Below are 18,449 nucleotides of genomic sequence, written 5' to 3'. Positions count from 1 at the left end.
ATAAGCAACTGTTAAGTGTATTTTGATGGAAAATTGACGGACTCTCCACATTGTTAAAATTGAAAACTTGGATGCCCAATTAAATATATGTGTGTGTTGCCCACTATGTGAAATTGGTCATAGTTGGATGCCGAAAAATTCATTTTTTCCTTCATTCTAATGATTGCTCTCTTGTATATGCATTCAATTAATCAAGTGTTTTGCATTCATTCTAAAACAAACTCACTTGTAGATATATTCAATCATTCAAGTGTTTTGCATTCATTCTAAAACAAGCTCACTTGTAGATGCATTCAATCATTCAAGTGTTTTGCATTCATTCTAGTGCAAACTCATTTGTAGATGCAGTGATTCAATCGGTCGAGTGTTTTGCATTCATTATAATACACGCTCACTTGTAGATGCATGCATTCATTCTATAGCAAGCTCAATTGTTGATGCATTCAATCAATCAAGTATTTTGTATTCATTCTAATGCAATCTCACTTATAGACGCATTCAATCAATCAAGTATTTTGCATTCATTCTAATACAAGCTCACTTGTAGATGTATTTATTCAATCAATCAAGTATTTTGCATTCATTCTATTGCAAACTCAATTGTAGATGCATTCAATCAATCAAGTGTTTTGCATTTATTCTATTGCAAGATTACATGTAAATGCATTTAATCAATCAAGTGTTTTACATTCATTCTAATGCAAGCTCACTTGTAAATACATTCAGTCAATTAAGTAGTTTGCATTCATTCTATTGATCTGGAAAGAAAAAGAGACAAGTGGTTATGCGTTAGAGCTTCATCACATGAAACTATTGAAATGAGGAATATATATCATAGAACAAGAGTTTCCTAAAGGCTTAGTCTTTCGGTCCTTTTTTACTATATTTAGTTCAAAAACCCTTTCTTGGAGGGATATAGCATTCTAGGAAACTTTGACCAGTGACATCCGGTGACTGTGTCGTTGACTCTCAAACGGCCGCACTATGGATGGTGGGGAGGCCACAGGTCCACTTGATACTGTCACTTCTGGTGTGATTTCAACAGATCTCGTGGCCTCAACTTCAACCCCCCCTTTAAATGGATATGGTATTCCTTCACCTATTACAGGTGGCACTACACCAAAGCATGCATTTACTAACGGCTATATCCGTTACTTATATTTTTACTAACGCTTATATCTGTTACTGCTGGGGCGTCACTCTCACTTAGGCCAAATTTAGTAACAGATTAGATTTTGGACCCGGGCATACTCCCGGGATCTATTAAATATTTTGTGTGCTGAAAAGGCTTTACAAAATGTCTCACACAAATTTTCGAATCAAAATATATTTTTATTGAAAATAAACCGAAATACGTTAATAAGCAAATTGAGATAGCCTTTTCACTTTGTGGTTTAGGATATTAATTCGTAATTTTCAAATAAAATTATGTTAAACACGATCTAGCTTGTATAATAGTTTTCTTAGATTTATGGTGATTTAGCGGCAAATTTTCGAATTAGAATATATTTTTATTAAAAATAAACCGAAATACGTTAATGAATAGCGATTATGGTGCATAAGTACTTGGAAACTAAGGGATCAGATTGAGATAGCCTCTTCACTTTCTGGTTTAGGATATTAATCCGTAATTTTTAAATAGAATTATCTTAAACTCGATCTAGCTTGTATAATAGTTTTCTAAGATTTATGGTGGTTTAGCGGCAAATTTTCGAATCAGAATATATTTTTATTGAAAATAAACCTAAATACGTTAATGAGCAGCGATTATGGTGCATAAGTACTTGGAAACTAAGTGATCAAATTGAGATAACCTCTTCACTTTGTGGTTTAGGATATTAATCCGTAATTTTCAAATGAAATTATCTTAAACTCGATCTAGCTTGTATAATAGTTTTATTAGATTTATGGTCATTCACTACAAAAAAACAGTCAAGAAACAACGGCCCATAGCTGTCGTTTATGATAAAAACATGTGCTATATTCTGTCGTTAGGGCCGTAATAAAAACCGCTGTAGTTTTTGAAAAACGACAGACCGGGGCACTTGTAATATTTAAAAAATAACGACGGCCTTTAACACTTGTAAATTAACGACGGCCGTCAGCACATATTCCTTTTAAAATTAGGCCCACGTATGTTTAGAATTGAACCACAAACTTGAGCCGTCATTTATAGGAGATTTTTTCGTGGTTCTCACTTTGTCATTTATTAATTTAGTATCTTTTTTTTTTTTTTTTTTTTTTTTTTTTGTTGTACCTGATAGAAAAACATGTATTCCTATAACTATAAAGCTATAACTAAACAACATTAACAAAATATAAAACAAGAACTCGAATCAAAGCAAAATATTTCCATTAAATACTTGAAACTTCAACTAAACAAATCTCATCCAACAATTTTGTACACAACCAAGTCTTTAAGATAACTTAAGAAAGTAATTTAGATTACATTAGTAAAAACTTTAGGCCATCTAATAGTAGATCCCACGTCAATGTCACCAAAAGTCTGTCCTCTAGCACCAAACAACTCGGCGTTAAATTCCAAGATCTCGTCCACTATGATCCGATATGCATTCTCATGTGCATCCTCTCGATCACCAAGCATTCTTCCAATGGCAACCACTCTACCCCTCATGCTTTGCAGCTCACATGTTTGTCCAGAATGTGATACCATTGCTCGCCTAGACAATGAATGACCTGTTGTCTGTGATGAACAAAATATGAAGTAATAAGAAAATCTCAATACGACAAACATGCTAACTAGCAGATTCATGTGTAAAATCAAGAGTTGTATAACAAATATATAGCAATATTTTATATTTATAGTTGATAACTTCTTGCAGACTCAACAAAGAACAAGTAAACTTGGCAGCTTTATTTATATATAAGCAAGAGGGAATTAAAGCAAAAAAATCAAGTCATTTACAGCATCCCAAACACTAAAAGAAAAAGAAAAAAATCCAATGTACTAGGCATATAATCTACCCCTCACTAGCTACTTACCTCTCCTTTCTTAAAATCCTAAGATCAAGCTTACACTAGTACAAGAAAAAGACTCACAGACAAGAAAGTGAAACTTTCAAAGCATAAAGGTTTGAATGTGACTTGATGCAACATGGAGATAGCATATATGTACAAGCCATCGTACTTGCAAATCAGAACAAGGAAAAGAATTAATCTTTTGCAGTAGAGATCATGATTAGAAATGAGCGTAGGAATTTAATTATTTAAGTTACTCAAAGTCGCAACATTGGCATGCTTGTGTTCCTTAGTAAAATTTGGATATAATGTAGTTCTTCAGAATAAACATTGTTAACAACTTAAGAATAAACACTATCTCTTATAAATAAAGCACAACCCGCATGAAAAAGGATCTAATTTTGCGAAAGAAGACTTGACATTTGCGTCTCCACAACAAATTTACAAGGAACTAATATCCAAGTTGAACAACTAATCTGAAAATGAAAGTAAAAACCTTCCTAGAACTGCATTAACACCCACACACACGGTCGATCGTCTCTTCACAGTACATTGTCCAGATGTTGGAGACAGAACAAACTATCAGTTGATGGTGCCTCTTGCCTTTTTGTAAGTGTATGTTTTAGAGATGAAGAGGTACCCTATAAAGTTAACAACGCTTAGCACAACCAGCACCCAGTAGAAGTAATCAATGTGGCCTCTGTTCAAATTATCCGGCATCCATCATAGCTGACCGTTCTTAGTGCTGATATTTGTGACGATTGTGACAAGTAAAGCGCTGAGATATGACTCACAGACCGAGTTTACCTTATTTATTGGTAAATAAGGGAGGCACATTTTGGATAACAAATTTTTATAGTCATAGCTTATTCTAGGTCCCAACCCAAAGAGGCGAGAGAAGCTATACGACATATACAAGGGAAGCGTTAGCTTGGGTTTCACCCCTGGGCGTTTCAAAACCAATAGCGGGGACAAGTGTTGGATCTGGGGGACAATTTCTCTCTTAACTGCGTAGGACTATGAACAAAACACGTGCATCCAAACACTCGCACCTATAGGATGGTGCTGCCCCAATAAGAAGTCTGTGAGGTAGGTAAGGGCTTGGGTATTTATGTCGACCCTACTCAACCCAATCTTCAACACACGAGGGCCAGACCTTTTAATACCCCTAGATGCATCTGACTACAAACAAGCATTTCCCTCCCTTGCATTTGCCGCTTCACACACACACAAAAATGGCAAAAGAAAAGAAAGAAATAAACATACTTGCTCTAATTGGAACATCAGCCATAATAGCAGCCATAAACAAACAAAAATAATTACAAGTTCACTAATAAAGGTAATTAAACCTAATTATTATCAATATTTGTCTAACAGATATTCCACGATCAAATGCCCATGTCAATTTATTGGCATCCGAGATACTGAAATTATCTGATCAAATTATCGCGAAATCTAAAGCAGTTCATCATACAATAGCTTCAGTTCCACTAGATGAGGTGGGTTTATTTTTATTTTTTGTTATGCTAGTTTATTTTGTTTATTTATTTGTGTTTACTGTTTTATGTGATGTGTTGTGTAGGTTATGTATGCGAATTGTATATCACTCTCATAACATGTGTTTACTCTAATCAACTGTTTTATGTGCTGTGTTGTGTAGGTTACGTATGCGAACTTTCAGTCCTGCACCAAGTATCTTTAAGTTTCTTTTGTGATTTATAGCTGTACCAGGAGGAAATAACAGCTACCTTTCAGAGTTGCACGAAGGTAAAGAGGTTCAGATAGTGGGCAATGGTGAAGCTCGGAAAGAATTGATTATAGTATGTGTTCTTAAGTATTTCAGAGTGGGATTATGCAAAGCTAACATCTTTACAATTAGCAATTTACAAGTTAAAATAGTACACTAATTTTAACCAAATACCTGATCAGATGGAGAGTTCGTAGAGATTCGCATTTGTGCTCCCAGATTAATTCCTTGCATTGTGAGCAATGCATTCACTTGTGACTGCATCTCCATTTGTGTCTTCTTCCCATCAATCACCTACTGTTTCAAATCATCTATTTGGCTTTGGAGTTCCAACTTTGATCTCTCCGCTTCTTCAGCTTTCTTCTTATAAGGAGCTGCAGCCATAAGAGTGGTCTTGGAGACACCACTACCCAAGCCTAGTACCCGACCCCTTCCATCCTTTCCAAAGACCTACAAACTCATTTTTACCCACATTGGGATTAATTTTAGAAGAATTGTAAAATTAATATATAAAAAGTATATATTAAACAAGAAACAAACCTCTGCAATAGGGTCATGGTCCAAATCCTTGTATTTGCTACTCGGGTCACGAGCAACAATTTCATTGATCTCTATCTGTAAAGCGAGAACAAAAGTAAAATAAGTTAAACTTTTCCCTTGACTATAAGAATAGTAAATATATATTTCATACCATTTTTTGTCTAACTTCCTCTGAAACAAATGTTCCATTCTTTCTAGTATGAGTCACCACGAATATATCAGTTCGGGAGGGGGGATTAGCAGGATCATTAGCAACCTATGAATAAGAATATATCATCCCTTTAGTCACATGAATAAGAGCTATCAGTTCTATAGCTCACACAAAAATGCATCCTTTTGCAAACATAAATTCAGTAAGATAAAATAAATCAAAAGGAAATGAAGATGAATGTAACTCTGGACAACCCACCATTTGACAGTATCGATCTAATTTCGATTCTTGAAACTGTCCCATATAAGGACCTTTTGTCATATTTACCTCTCACAGCAAACTAGAATAAAATGATAGAGAATACACTTTTCATTCAGAGAATGCATACAATAGCTTAAGCCAAAATGAGATATGAGAAATAGTATGAATATACTGGGAGCAAAAACGTTCTCATGCATATATTTTCCTTCTCCTTGCAAAAACAGCACACAAACACAACCAAAAGTTACCTAAGCAAAAGCTAATATAAGCCAGAGTCATATGTTACCCAGCAGACCAACAACTCGAATATCCGCCTTGGATGCTCAAGAAAGTACTATCATGATTGTTTCTCCAGCAATATACTGGTAAAACCTGGAAGGTTGAGCCCAAGGTCTTGGGATCAAATATTTAACTCCCACCTTCAGTGAGATGGGAATGAAGTTGTAACTATCAAAAGGGGTAAAAAAATCCAGCTCTATATACACAGTGAAAAAGGTAATAGAAAATGTTCTTCCAAATAATCTACAAGCAGGTCAAAACCATACATTGAGAATATATATTGAACTTGAAGCAAACAAATCCAACCTATACTACTGGTTGGGAAAAATGCCAATCCTCACCTTTACATAATCTAAATGATCCAACCATAACTTGCACCTAATCCCAAATTTTTCAATAGCGTTAAAGTATACTAAGTGCATCTATCGACTAGAGAATGAAAGAGAACATCTAGAGGCACATGTCCTAATATCCACAACTGTGACCTATATGTTTAACACATCTTTAATTGTTAAAACTTGAATCGTACTCAACTAAAAGAAGGACAAAAGGATGGTAGGGAAGGGTTATAACAAGCAAACCAAGCAATGTGCTTATTTATGACCAAGAAATAACAAAAGAAAAAAGAATGGGCTAAAGCATTTTTAGATATGCGATTGATCTTACGATTAATCTGAGCTAATGCAATAACATATTAACATTTAAGGATTCATAGTAGTATTTGACTATAACTTACCATTTCTTCTCTTGTCTGGCTGATCCTCGCCTACATTGGTCATGCGTGTGTGGATTATTCATCATTTTTCTATTTTCTTTCCCCCTTTCACGACGAAGGTATGCGTGCTCAGTTGACTCCATGTCAACAAATAGATCCCACTCTTCTTTCTTCACACCACTTTTATGATTTCGCTTTCTCTCTAGGACTGTATCATATTTGTCACAATGCTTCCGAAGAGTAGTCTTCCAATTCCTCCACAAGTTATTTGCTTTGTGTAGTTGTTGGCTTCGATATTCTACTGGGACATCAAACCAGCTCAACCAAAATAGATTCAGAAGTCAGCCATATATATATATGAAAATTTATATGAAAATTTTGAATGAAAGACATACTCACCAGGATACCTTTCCACAAAAAATCTATTGCTTCTTCAGGAACAAGGGTCCATTCAGAGTATTGTGGAGGACAATGTTGCCTTGTAAGCTTCCCTAGTCGTGAAGCATATTTCGCTGCATTTGGTCCAATCGCCTTCCCATCACCATTGAATTGAACTTCTATTCTCACAAGAGGTGGGGCTAAATAACAACATAGTAGATTGTTAATTATATACATATATAAGAAAAAAAATAAACTAGAGTGACAATACTTCCAAATATTAAAAATCTCACCTTCATGCTGAGGCTCATGCTCATGCTCATGCTCATGCTCATGCTCATGCTCATGCTCATGCTCATACTCATGCTCATGCTCAGACTCGTTATATTGCTCCTCCGACATAACCGTTCGATCAAATGTTGGATGCGACATGTATACCTAATATCATGCTCAAAACAAAACATCCATTTACTATTACTAATTATAACAATCAATTCCTCTTCACAAAACACAAAACATCCATTTACTAATTCTGACAATCAATTCCTCCAAAAGAAACTTGAAAAAAAAAATCTAAACCCAAGAACCATCTGTGGTATCTACTTCTTCCACAATGTCATTTACTAATTCTGACATCATTTCCTCTTCACTCATTCTTGCCTCAAAAACCAAAGGATCCTCAAATGCGTCCACACCTTGATTCAACCTTTTTGGAGCATCCAAGACAACATACCAATTGTCCCTTGTTAGATCCTTGCAGTAGAAAACTTGAGAAGCTTCAGATGCACGAATAAATGGCTCATCATTTTCCTTATATCTTCCTTGGAACCTCCCAAGGTTAACAAATACTAAATTTGTTTCTGGATCAACCACACATCCATTTACTTTATCTCCAATCAGCACCCAATCACAATAGAACACCACTTCTTTGAAATCAGAGTAATCCACTTCAAGTATTTGCCTAATGATGCCGTAATAAGTAGCTTGTTTCTCCACGAGGTTTCGATCCTTCGTGACTTGCTCTAAAATTAGTAAAAGCATTCATTGAAACCCCACTATTTTGGGTTGACTTGGCTGTTTCGGACCCTGCTGTACAAAACATGTATCCATTGTGCTCATATTTGTCATATGACTTGGCTTCAAAGCTCGGACCCATAGCAAGCCTTTTCAAGGTTGTCATCTTCTGATTTTTTAGTTGTTGTCTTAACCAAGGAACGTATTCTAATGGCTTTTCAGTTGCTACATTCCTTTTTCGACGTCGACCCCTAGAAGGATGAGATGTATAGGGTTCAAGGTATAACTGGTACTTCCTATAATTTAAATAACATCTTTAGATTTGAATACATTTACATGTCAAATATCTAAAAGTAATGAAGAAAAAAAATTAGATTTTACTTACGCTTCCCATTCAGCATTTTGAGGACAATGTTGCAAAAGCCATTTGCGCACTTGTTCGTATTGCAAATTGGACAAAATGTATCTTCTCCCCTTTTTATTAGTAGTGAACTTTCCTCTTTTATGGCTTCCTTTTCTCGCTTTAGGCATGTATTCCATGCAATACCTTACTGATTCTTCCATAATGTACCGTTCCGCGATACACCCTTCTACATGTGTCTTATTCATCACGTTCCCTTTGTATATTCTCATCATCCTATTACATAAAATAAATCAGAGGCATGAATAATTTTACATATATGAATAGCGTAAAATGAGATAAATATATATCACGTACCGCTCAAAATGGTACATCCATCGAAATGGAAAAGGTCCATTAGTTAGTGCCTCCTCCGCCAAGTGCACAACAAGGTGTATCATGGGAACACAAAATGAAGGAGGGAAGTACTTTTCAAACACACATAAAGTTTCCACAACATGTTTTTTCATGATCTCGAGCGTCTCACGGTGAATAACTTTTGAGCATAAAACATTGAAGAATAGCGACAATTGCAAGATAGTAGCACGCAAAGGCTTATGCTTTTTGTATGCATGCATAAGTAAAACTAGGAGCAATTGTTGCATGAGGATGTGATAATCATGTGAATTCATGCTCTTGAGTTGAAGCTCCTCCATATTCACATGATGTTTCCAGTTTGAACTATACCCTTTGGGAACTTTCAGATCAACTAGAGTTTGACATACCAACTGTTTTTCTGTTTTTGACAAAGCAAATGGAGCTTTAGGCAAGAAAATCTTACCATCCTTTTCGATAGGCCACAAGTTCTTCCTTATCTTCATTTCTTTAAGGTCTAGGCGAGCTGCAAGACCATCCTTATTCTTCTCTTTTGTTCCCATGATTGTCCCAAGGAGATGTTCAGCAACATTTTTTTCCGTATGCATCACGTCCACATTGTGTGGAATAAATAACTCCTACATTTACACAAAACTGGAAATGTTAAAATACCTAACATATTAGAATATATAACACTTGTGATGCAAAAAATTTTAAACTTACCTCCCAATACGGCAAGTCAAATAATTTTGATTTCTTAGACCATGCATATGAACCATTTTCATCGTCATGTGCGGATCTTTTCCTTTTCTTGCTTAATTTTCCGTACACTGTGGGAAATGTTTCCACCCTTTCCAATACCTCAGAACCAGTCAAGCGATTGGGCTTTTTTCTATGCTCTTCTTTTCCATTAAACTGCATTTTTTGGCTCCTAAACACATGATCATCTGGTAGGAATCTTCTGGTTGCCATGTAAGCTTCCTTTTTCCCATGTAATAGTCTGATTGAGTCGGTATGTACACTACAAACTGGACAAGCATATTTTCCACCTGTTCTACTACCTGAGAGATGACCCAACGCCGGAAAATCATGTATCGCCCATAGCAAAATAGCTTTCATAGTAAATGTTTTCTTGGTGTAGGCATCGTATGCTAGACTTCCAACTCTCCATAATTTAGTCAACTCTTGAATCAATGGTTGCAAATACACATCAATGTCATCTCCTGGGCTAGTTTTTCCGGGGATTAACAATGTTAACATTGTAAATTCTCGGGTCATGCAATAGGAGGGAGGAAGATTATAGGGAACCATCATGACGGGCCAGCAACTATAAGAATTGCTATTCATTCCAAAAGGATTAAATCCGTCTATAGCTAGTCCTAGTCGGACATTGCGTGGCTCACTTGAAAATTCAGGCCACTTACGATTAACTGATTTCCAAGCAGAAGAATCAGCAGGATGGCGCATGTAATCTTCATCTCCAACAGAATTTGCATGCCACCTCATTTTCTCTGCAATCCACGGTATTGTGTACAATCTCTTCAGCCTTGGTGTTAATGGGAAGTACCTTAGCACCTTCCACGGAATTTTGTTCCCTTTATTCCTAAGTACAATTGACCTCCATCTGCTTGCCTTACACACTGGACAAAACTCCCTAGTTGCATGCTCTTTCCAGTATAGAATGCAATCATTACGACACGCGTGGATCACCTCATAGTCCATACCCAAAGATTTGATCAGTGTTTTCGCATTATAGGTGTCAATGGGTATAGTGCTCTCCTTTGGCAAAATAGCTTTTAACATTTGGAGCAACTCCGTGAAACTATTGTCCGACCATCTATTTCTAGCTTTCATACTCATCAACTCAATATCGTCACGAAAGTTTTCGTTAATCCATCTTCACACGAAGGGTATAAAGGTTGTACTGCATCTTCCTTCAATTTTTTGTAGTAATCATCGCCATGTATATCTTCTTCATTTTGTGTGTCACGTTCACCTCGAAGTTCATTCATACAATCATCTAATGACTCGGGATCTATATGGGCATCGTTAACCAAATCAACCATCCTAGGGGCTGCACTTGAAGAAGTGCTAGGAATCCCCTTTTTAAGACCACTAGTGGGCAATGGTTCACCATGAAAAGTCCATGTTGTGTATGTCTCATCAATACCAAGACGGATTAGATGGTCACTGACTTCCCGAATAGTCTTTTTCCCATTAACATTACGACATGCTACACATGGACAGCAGTACCATCCATCGTTTCCTGGTTTGTTTTGGGCAAATGTGAGGAACGATATGACACCATCAAGATATTCCGTAGAAGTGTGAGGTGCTTTCATCCATGCCCTGTTTAGGGGTACTGAAGACATTCCTATTATACAAAAGAATGAGAACTAAATATAATATTAGCAATAAGCACAAGTTCAAGCTAGCAACTACTAAATTCCAAGACAAAATTTAATGGTATATTAATAATAATTCAAAATACTATCTATATCAATCACTAGAACGCTATATGATCAAAAGACCTCAATATATGGGGATAAATAAGATTTTCAAGTCGTAAAAAACAGTTCAAATCAGTAAATAGACACCAAGACATCAACTAGAATTATGTATACAAGAGCAAGGATTAAGACCATTAATCAAAGAATTAAGACCAAAATAAATCAAAAGTACCTGTTATTTGGATGACCAAGTAAAACGTATAAATGCACCAAAACCCCCAAAATCGAAACTGCAGAACTAATAAGAAAACAAATAGAAGAATTGAAAACCGAAGATTTGATACTAAAAACCAAAAATAATTGAAAGTGAGTTCAACGTTTAGGACAAATGATAACATGACTAGTCTGGTTCAATAGATTAATTGATTAATAACATGCACAATGGCGGTGCAACAAAACACCTATGCACTACTTTATATAAATTAAAACTAATTATCCTACTTTTAATTCAATTGAAAACAGCTTGCAAGATTTATGTATTAAATGTCTAAATGCTTACCTGAGCATGCTTCAATCCTTTAGAATAACACCTTTACACCTTTACCTTCATGTCTAGTAGCAACTAGATCGGTGTTTGACAAAACCCCAAACTAGTAGCAAGGCTCAACTAATGAACTTATCGACACATCAAAAAGAGAAGGCAATGACTATATACCCCATACTCCAATTCCCAATTCAATTGTGTTGTTGTCCTCTTTGAGAAACACCCACCTAAACTTCTATATTATATCTCTCATAACTAAAGGTTAATACCCATATTCAATCCTACCAAAGATATTGATGTTCACATGGCAAATATATTATAAAAGAAAAAAGATGTTGAAAAGTAAGAATTTCTGCCAAGATAACCAATTTCATCGAGATTCCATAACTTAAATATCGAACCAAAGGCGATAACTAAATCATCAAACAAGAAAATATGGAACCATCACCAACAAGATGAACAACAAACAATTAGACTAATAAGTTGAGTCAATCTAAAGCCCTTCATAGTTAACAGAGGTAATACACATAAAAAAATGAAGGCACACCATATACATGTGAGATCCATATAATACAACATATTTATGATCAATGAGGTTAAGTAAAAATTTAGTTTGAACATACCATCTTGCAAGATGCATAACTCTTGCTACAATTATTCAAATGCAATGAAACTTAGTTCATTTGAAAACACAGATAGAGTGCTAACTGTTCTGCCTAGGTTATTATTGCTTAAATTTGACTCTAACTATGCTAAAACGCAGCTGGAAATCAGTCCAAGATTACACTAAAACTTAGGTTGGAACAGTCCACCTTAGAATCCCCCGTAACTTCCAGCTCAGTAATCCAAACACCATAACATTGGAACCGTTAGAAAGTAGATACATAGTACTAACTTTACTGCCTAGTTCACTAAAACCCAAATTAAACTCTAACTACTACAAAATCGAAGCTTGAAGTCAGTCCAGTAGCAGCTTTCGGCAGGCTAGAATACCATCTTTGAACATCGTAACTCATGACTCGGATATTCAAATACTATGACACTGGAACTCTTAGAAAATAGATTCAGAGGACTAACTTTTCATCCTAGGTCACTATATCCCAAAACCCACTCTAACTAAGACAAATTCTAGTGCAAAGTCTGACCAAATGAGTGCGGTCCGGGATAGACAAGCAGGACAAAGCGTTCTCTAAATTATCAATTTCAAGCAAGTGAACTACCAATATGAAACATTAGAGTGAATACATACAATTTTACATGTCCCTTGGCGACTGATTCCCATAGAGTAACAAAACAATGGAATCAACCAAGCTTTCTAATGAACATAAACAAACAAGACAAAAATCCAAATTTATTGACAACGATACCAGCGTGTTACATTTCAGGGCTCCAAAGATGAAACTCACACAAGGAACCTTTTTAGTTGACTATATCTAGTTTAACGACGTTGACAATAACCGACATAACTGACTCGTTAAAAATAATTACAGCCCGGAAAACAAGCTCCTCAACAATCACCAAAACCATTTTGTCATATCAAAACATTGTCGAGTGTTTCTACTAGTGTCGTTAAATTCCTTGGTGTTCTATAGGTTACCGGTACACCCGAAGGAGAAGAAAAATTGAACCTAAGGTAGAATCCATACAAATCTACTAAACAAAGTAGAAAACATACCATACAAGCAATAATTAAATAATGACTAATATGTTATTTGAAAGTAGGAAAACAATAGCTTCTTCTTCTTTTTATAGGTGTTTCCCCTTCCCCCTAATTCATAATGTATTAGAAATAAAAAGAATAAATAATCAACACCCATTTCTAAAATAGAACTAACAAGATCCGGAACCTATATCCTAAACCTTCATTTTCGATTTTTCTCCCTCTAGCTAAAATATCTATCTTTAATTATAGGATGAGCATAACTTTCCAAAGTAAATAATCATAGGATGAGCATACCTTTCCAAAGCAAATAGTACCTGAAATTTATTCTTGTGTCACATTCTACCAAAACGACCCAATAAATTTGTTCTTGTGGTCACTTATGGAAAAAGCGACACATCAACCCTTTTATTTTACAAAAGCGTCTGGAGAACTCTTAGCGTGTCACTTTTGGATATAACCGACACAAACCAAGCGGCACATCAGACCCTTTTTTTTTATAGTGAACTCATCCTTCATAAATTTCATATAGAGCACCCCCATCAATTTTCTTCTCATGTAAAGCAGGATCACTCGCATGACTAAAGTCCTAAGTAGTTCCTCTATATAGGAATGTTGTCTAAGAAAAAAAAATACTATTTGAGATCACAATCACTACTACAATTGTGAATGCTTAACTTAGTGCTCAACAATACTAGCATCTGGTGTGCGTCAAACTTGAAAGAATTGGGGTACACATAAAAATTGTGGGTGGGTTACATTGTTAATATGTTTGTAACCTTTAAAAATTGTGCTTACAAATAAATGTTTGTTGCCTTCTCTTTTTGGAAAACCCATCTTCAAAGCTGCTATTTCTTAAAAGCAAACAGTTTGTTTTCCATAAACAATATCCCAACAAAAAAGACCTACTATGGAAACAAATATTTCCAGCAAGCAAAAGTGAGCAAGCTAAAAGGACTGTGATTTAATTTTCCCATCAATAACAAAGTTGGTAAACACAAAGTATCATAAGCATAGCATTCCATCTCAACGAGTAAAAGAAATAATCACAAGAAACGCCCAAAACTAAAAAAAGGGTGTTTAACTGTTTCTTTGAAATTTTATTTCTCGAAAAAACCAAGTTTTATATCAATCATCACTTTCAAGAGAATGGGTTTCCTAACGATATTATCATATCATATCAACCCCACCAAGCTACTAAACATGCATAAAACCGAAAAACTAGTTTTGACAAAACCCAATCCTACAAATATGAAAACAAACACTTTAAAACCATACAAATCAAGCACACAATTAAAACCAAATTGGCTAAACCCGCATTATACCTAAAGCCCTTAATCATTAGTAGCTTTCGGTAATCAACATTCTATCCTTAACAATATGTTTATCAACAAGGATTCATATAGTACTCTAACAAACCATATATGCTACAAGACTCACTAGAAACATCTTTCTACCCAAGTCTCGCTCTAAACAGCTTAAGTCTCTACATCTAAGTATCTAACTCCCTAAAAATTAACTTAAGAGGACGTTGGAAAGGAATCCTAGTTGTACGCGTTACACTACCGCCGAAAATTTTGTTTGAGCAACCCAACTGCTTTTTTACAATGAATTAAACATTAAATTTGTAATCTTTGAGGAAAAGTTCAACCTTTTAAAAAAAATTGCAATTGGCTTAATATAATAACAGCAACAAATTTAATTTTTCGACTATTAATAGATATTAATCAAAGAATTAATATCAAAATACGTAGTACCTGCTAATGGGATGATCGAGCAAAACGCATTCCACCAAAACCCCCAAAATTGAAACTCAAAAACTGATGGGAAAACAAATAGAATAATTGAAATCTCAAGAATTTGTACCAAAAAACAAAAAATAAAGTGTTAATGGTCGCAAATAAGAGTACATGATTACCTGAACTAAGCTATTGATGGCGACATAAAGAGATGAAAACAACAATCGAGATTTCAGAATGAGCCTCACTATCTATTTTTTTCTCACACTCTGTTTAACTCTGTTTAAGAATGAGTCGGAAGAGGAGTAGTCATTATTTGTTTTGTTTTGATGAAGGCGTATTCTCTCTCTACTATATTTTAGTTTCTCAAAAGAATGTTTTTGTTATTTGCCATTTTGCCCAACTGAAATTTAGCGCCAAGTCTAATTTTTCGCGAAATAATACAGCGGGAATGAGCCTGTGAAGCTCCAAATTCTAATAGAAGAGTATGACGGCTATTGAGTTAAACAATGACGGATATTGGCTCCTGTTTTATTACATGGGCTTTTAACCGTCGTTTATGCCCGATTACAGCTGTTGTTTTTTGGCCAATTTGGTGTAGTGATTTAGCGGTAAATCATCACCGCTCAGCTTACGTACTAATGTGTACAAATCACTAAAACAGATTGATTGTTTCCATATCCTCAAAGAATACATTACTCCCACTTGAAATTTTTTATCACATGAACGTGTCCTACGAATGGGTGCCGTTATATTAAATTATTCTAAAAAGTATTAGGAACTATGCATAGCTATGAGATATAAAAATTATATTAATTACTCATTTAAATTTCTTGCACCACTTTCTATAAAAAGAAAGCATCAAACCTTGATAAAACTCATCGACTTCTTTTTATTGTTAGGCTTAACAATAGAAGTTTGATTGAAGTTTTGTGAGAACGCCCAATGTGGCGAAGATAATATTGAAGCTACTTGAATAGCAAGACATTCCCAATCACAATAAAAGAATTATGATAAACATTACTTAAAATACAAAACTATATTTGTCAAGACATTTATTGCCCCTACATATAATACAAATACGTTTTAGGGTTATTAGTTCAATGCATTTGCATCAAATTTCTGATTTCCCGTTAATTATTATTTGAGATTAGTTAAGTGCAATTGCATCCACTTTATGATTTCTCGTTAGTTATTCATTAAGGTTAATTCAGTACAGTTGCATCCAATTTTCGATGTTTCGTTAATTAGTATTTGAGATTAGTTCATTGCATTTGCGTCCAGGTTCCAATCTCCCATTAATTACTCTTTGAGGTTAGTTCAATACATCTAGATCTAGTTTCTGATTTTTCGTTAATTATTTTTCTAGGTTAGTTTGATAGTTCACAATTTCTATACAGTTTGCATACATGTAAGAGTCTGTTTTTATAAACTCACTTTCATTTTGGGTTCCTAATTACTCGTAATTACTCATGTGAGAAAGCTAAAAAAGTGGACATTTATGCTTTGAGGTCAGTGCGATGCAGTTACATCCGACTTCCGATTTCCAGTTAACTATTTTTTGAGGTTATTTCAATGCATTTGCATCCAATTTCTGATTTCCCGTTAGTTAATCTATGATTTTAGTTTAATGCAGTTGCATCTAGTTTTTCGTTTTCCGTTAATTATTCTTTGAGGTTAGTTAAATGCAGTTGCATCCAATTTCCAATTTTATGTTCATTGTTCTTGAGGTTAGTTTAATGCATTTGCATTAAGTTTTCGATTTCCCGTTAATTATTTTTTGAGGTTAGTTCAATGCAGTTACATCAAATTTATAATTTCCCGTTAATTATTCATTTAGGCTAGTTCAGTGTAGTTTCATCCATTTGTCAATGTTTCGTTAATTAGTCTTTGAGATTAGTTTATTGCATTAGGATCCAGTTTTCGATTTCCCGTTAATAACTCTTCAAGGTTAGTTCAATACATCTGCATCTAGTTTCTGATTATTTATGCTTTAAGGTTAGTTCGATGCAATTATATCCGATTTCTGATTTCCTGTCAATTATTCTATGAGATTATTTCAATGCATTTGCATTTAGTTTCTGATTTCCCACCAATTATTCTATGAGGTTAGTTCAATGCAGTTGCATTCGGTTTTTGATTTTCTATTAGTTATTTTTTGAGTTTAGTTCAATGTATTTGCATCCAGTTTCCAGTTTCTCATTAATTATCATTTGAGGTTTGTTTGATGTATTTGCATACCGTTTCTGATTTTTCGTTAAATATTTTTCAAGGATTTGCATCCAATTTCTAATTTCCCGTTAGTTATTATCTGACGTTAGTTTAATGCAATTGCACCCAATTTCCGATTTCTAGTTAATTACGTTTTGAGTTATTAGTTTATTGCATTTGCATAAAGTTTCCGATTTCCCGTTAATTACTCTTTGAGCTCAGTTATGTATTTGAATCCAGTTTCCGATTTCCATTTAATTATCCAATGTGGTGTGTAATACCAACTTCTACTGATCCATCTGTAGTGTCCTTGCAAACATGACATAAAAAGTAAATTATGCTTGATTTACTATGTGGGATCATCGAAGATTATCCAGTTCCCGATTTACCATTAATTATTCTTTAAATTATGCATGACTCACTATATGGAATCTTCAAAGATTATCTACGAACGGGTGTTGTTATATTAATTATTCTGAAAAATATTTGCAAATATGCAGAACTATTATATATTAATATTATATTAATCACTCAACCAAATTTCTTATAACGTGAAAACCTCACTCTCCATTAAAAAAAATAAGAACTCACTTTTGATTAAACCCTTCAACTTTATTTTGTTGTTTAATAATAGAAGTTTGATTGAAGTTTTGTGAGATTGCTTAATAAGGTGAAGTTCATATATATTGAAGCTACTTGAATAGCAAAGAGTTCCCAATTATACGGAAAGAGATAAGATAAACACCATTTTAAATGCAAACCTATACTTATCGAGACATTCCCACAACATATAACCCAACTATGTTTTGAGGTTAGTTAAATGCATTTGCATCCAGTTTCTGATTTTCCGTTATTTATATTTTGAGGTTAGTTCAATGTAGTTGCATCCAATTTCTAATTCCTATTATTTATTTTTTGAGATCAGTTCAATGCAGTTGCATTTAGTTTCTGATTTCTCGTTAATTATTCTTTTCGATTAGTTAAACACATTTGCATCCAATTTTCAATTTCTTGTTATTTGTTTTTTGAGGTCAGTTCAATGCATTTGCATCCAGTTTCTGATTTT

General features: G+C 34.6%; 2 protein-coding genes and 1 long non-coding RNA gene across 3 annotated transcripts; all 3 read right to left on the bottom strand.

Annotated features, from left to right (window-relative positions):
• Positions 1-2,342: 2,342 nt before the first annotated feature.
• LOC147494376 (uncharacterized) lies at positions 2,343-15,564 on the bottom strand. Its single transcript, XR_015200186.1, has 3 exons — positions 15,352-15,564; positions 15,191-15,253; positions 2,343-2,704 (listed from the first exon to the last, which is right to left on the bottom strand). It is a non-coding gene; the product is annotated as an uncharacterized LOC147494376 (long non-coding RNA).
• On the bottom strand, positions 4,787-7,482 carry LOC147494378 (uncharacterized). The gene is made up of 5 exons (XM_086565292.1): positions 7,344-7,482; positions 7,072-7,250; positions 5,418-5,522; positions 5,267-5,341; positions 4,787-5,176 (listed from the first exon to the last, which is right to left on the bottom strand). Exons 1-5 carry the CDS (start codon positions 7,480-7,482, stop codon positions 5,021-5,023), a joined length of 654 nt encoding a protein of 217 aa, XP_086421418.1. The 3' UTR covers positions 4,787-5,020.
• LOC147494377 (uncharacterized) lies at positions 8,666-10,582 on the bottom strand. Its single transcript, XM_086565291.1, has 3 exons — positions 9,503-10,582; positions 9,190-9,417; positions 8,666-8,701 (listed from the first exon to the last, which is right to left on the bottom strand). Exons 1-3 carry the CDS (start codon positions 10,580-10,582, stop codon positions 8,666-8,668), a joined length of 1,344 nt encoding a protein of 447 aa, XP_086421417.1.
• Positions 15,565-18,449: the final 2,885 nt, after the last annotated feature.

This window comes from Coptis chinensis, chromosome 6 (genome assembly GCF_015680905.1).
Source record: "Coptis chinensis isolate HL-2020 chromosome 6, ASM1568090v1, whole genome shotgun sequence".
NCBI lineage: Eukaryota > Viridiplantae > Streptophyta > Magnoliopsida > Ranunculales > Ranunculaceae > Coptis > Coptis chinensis.
The sequence above is the reverse complement of the archived record's forward strand: the minus strand, read 5'-3'. Positions and strand labels throughout refer to the sequence as shown.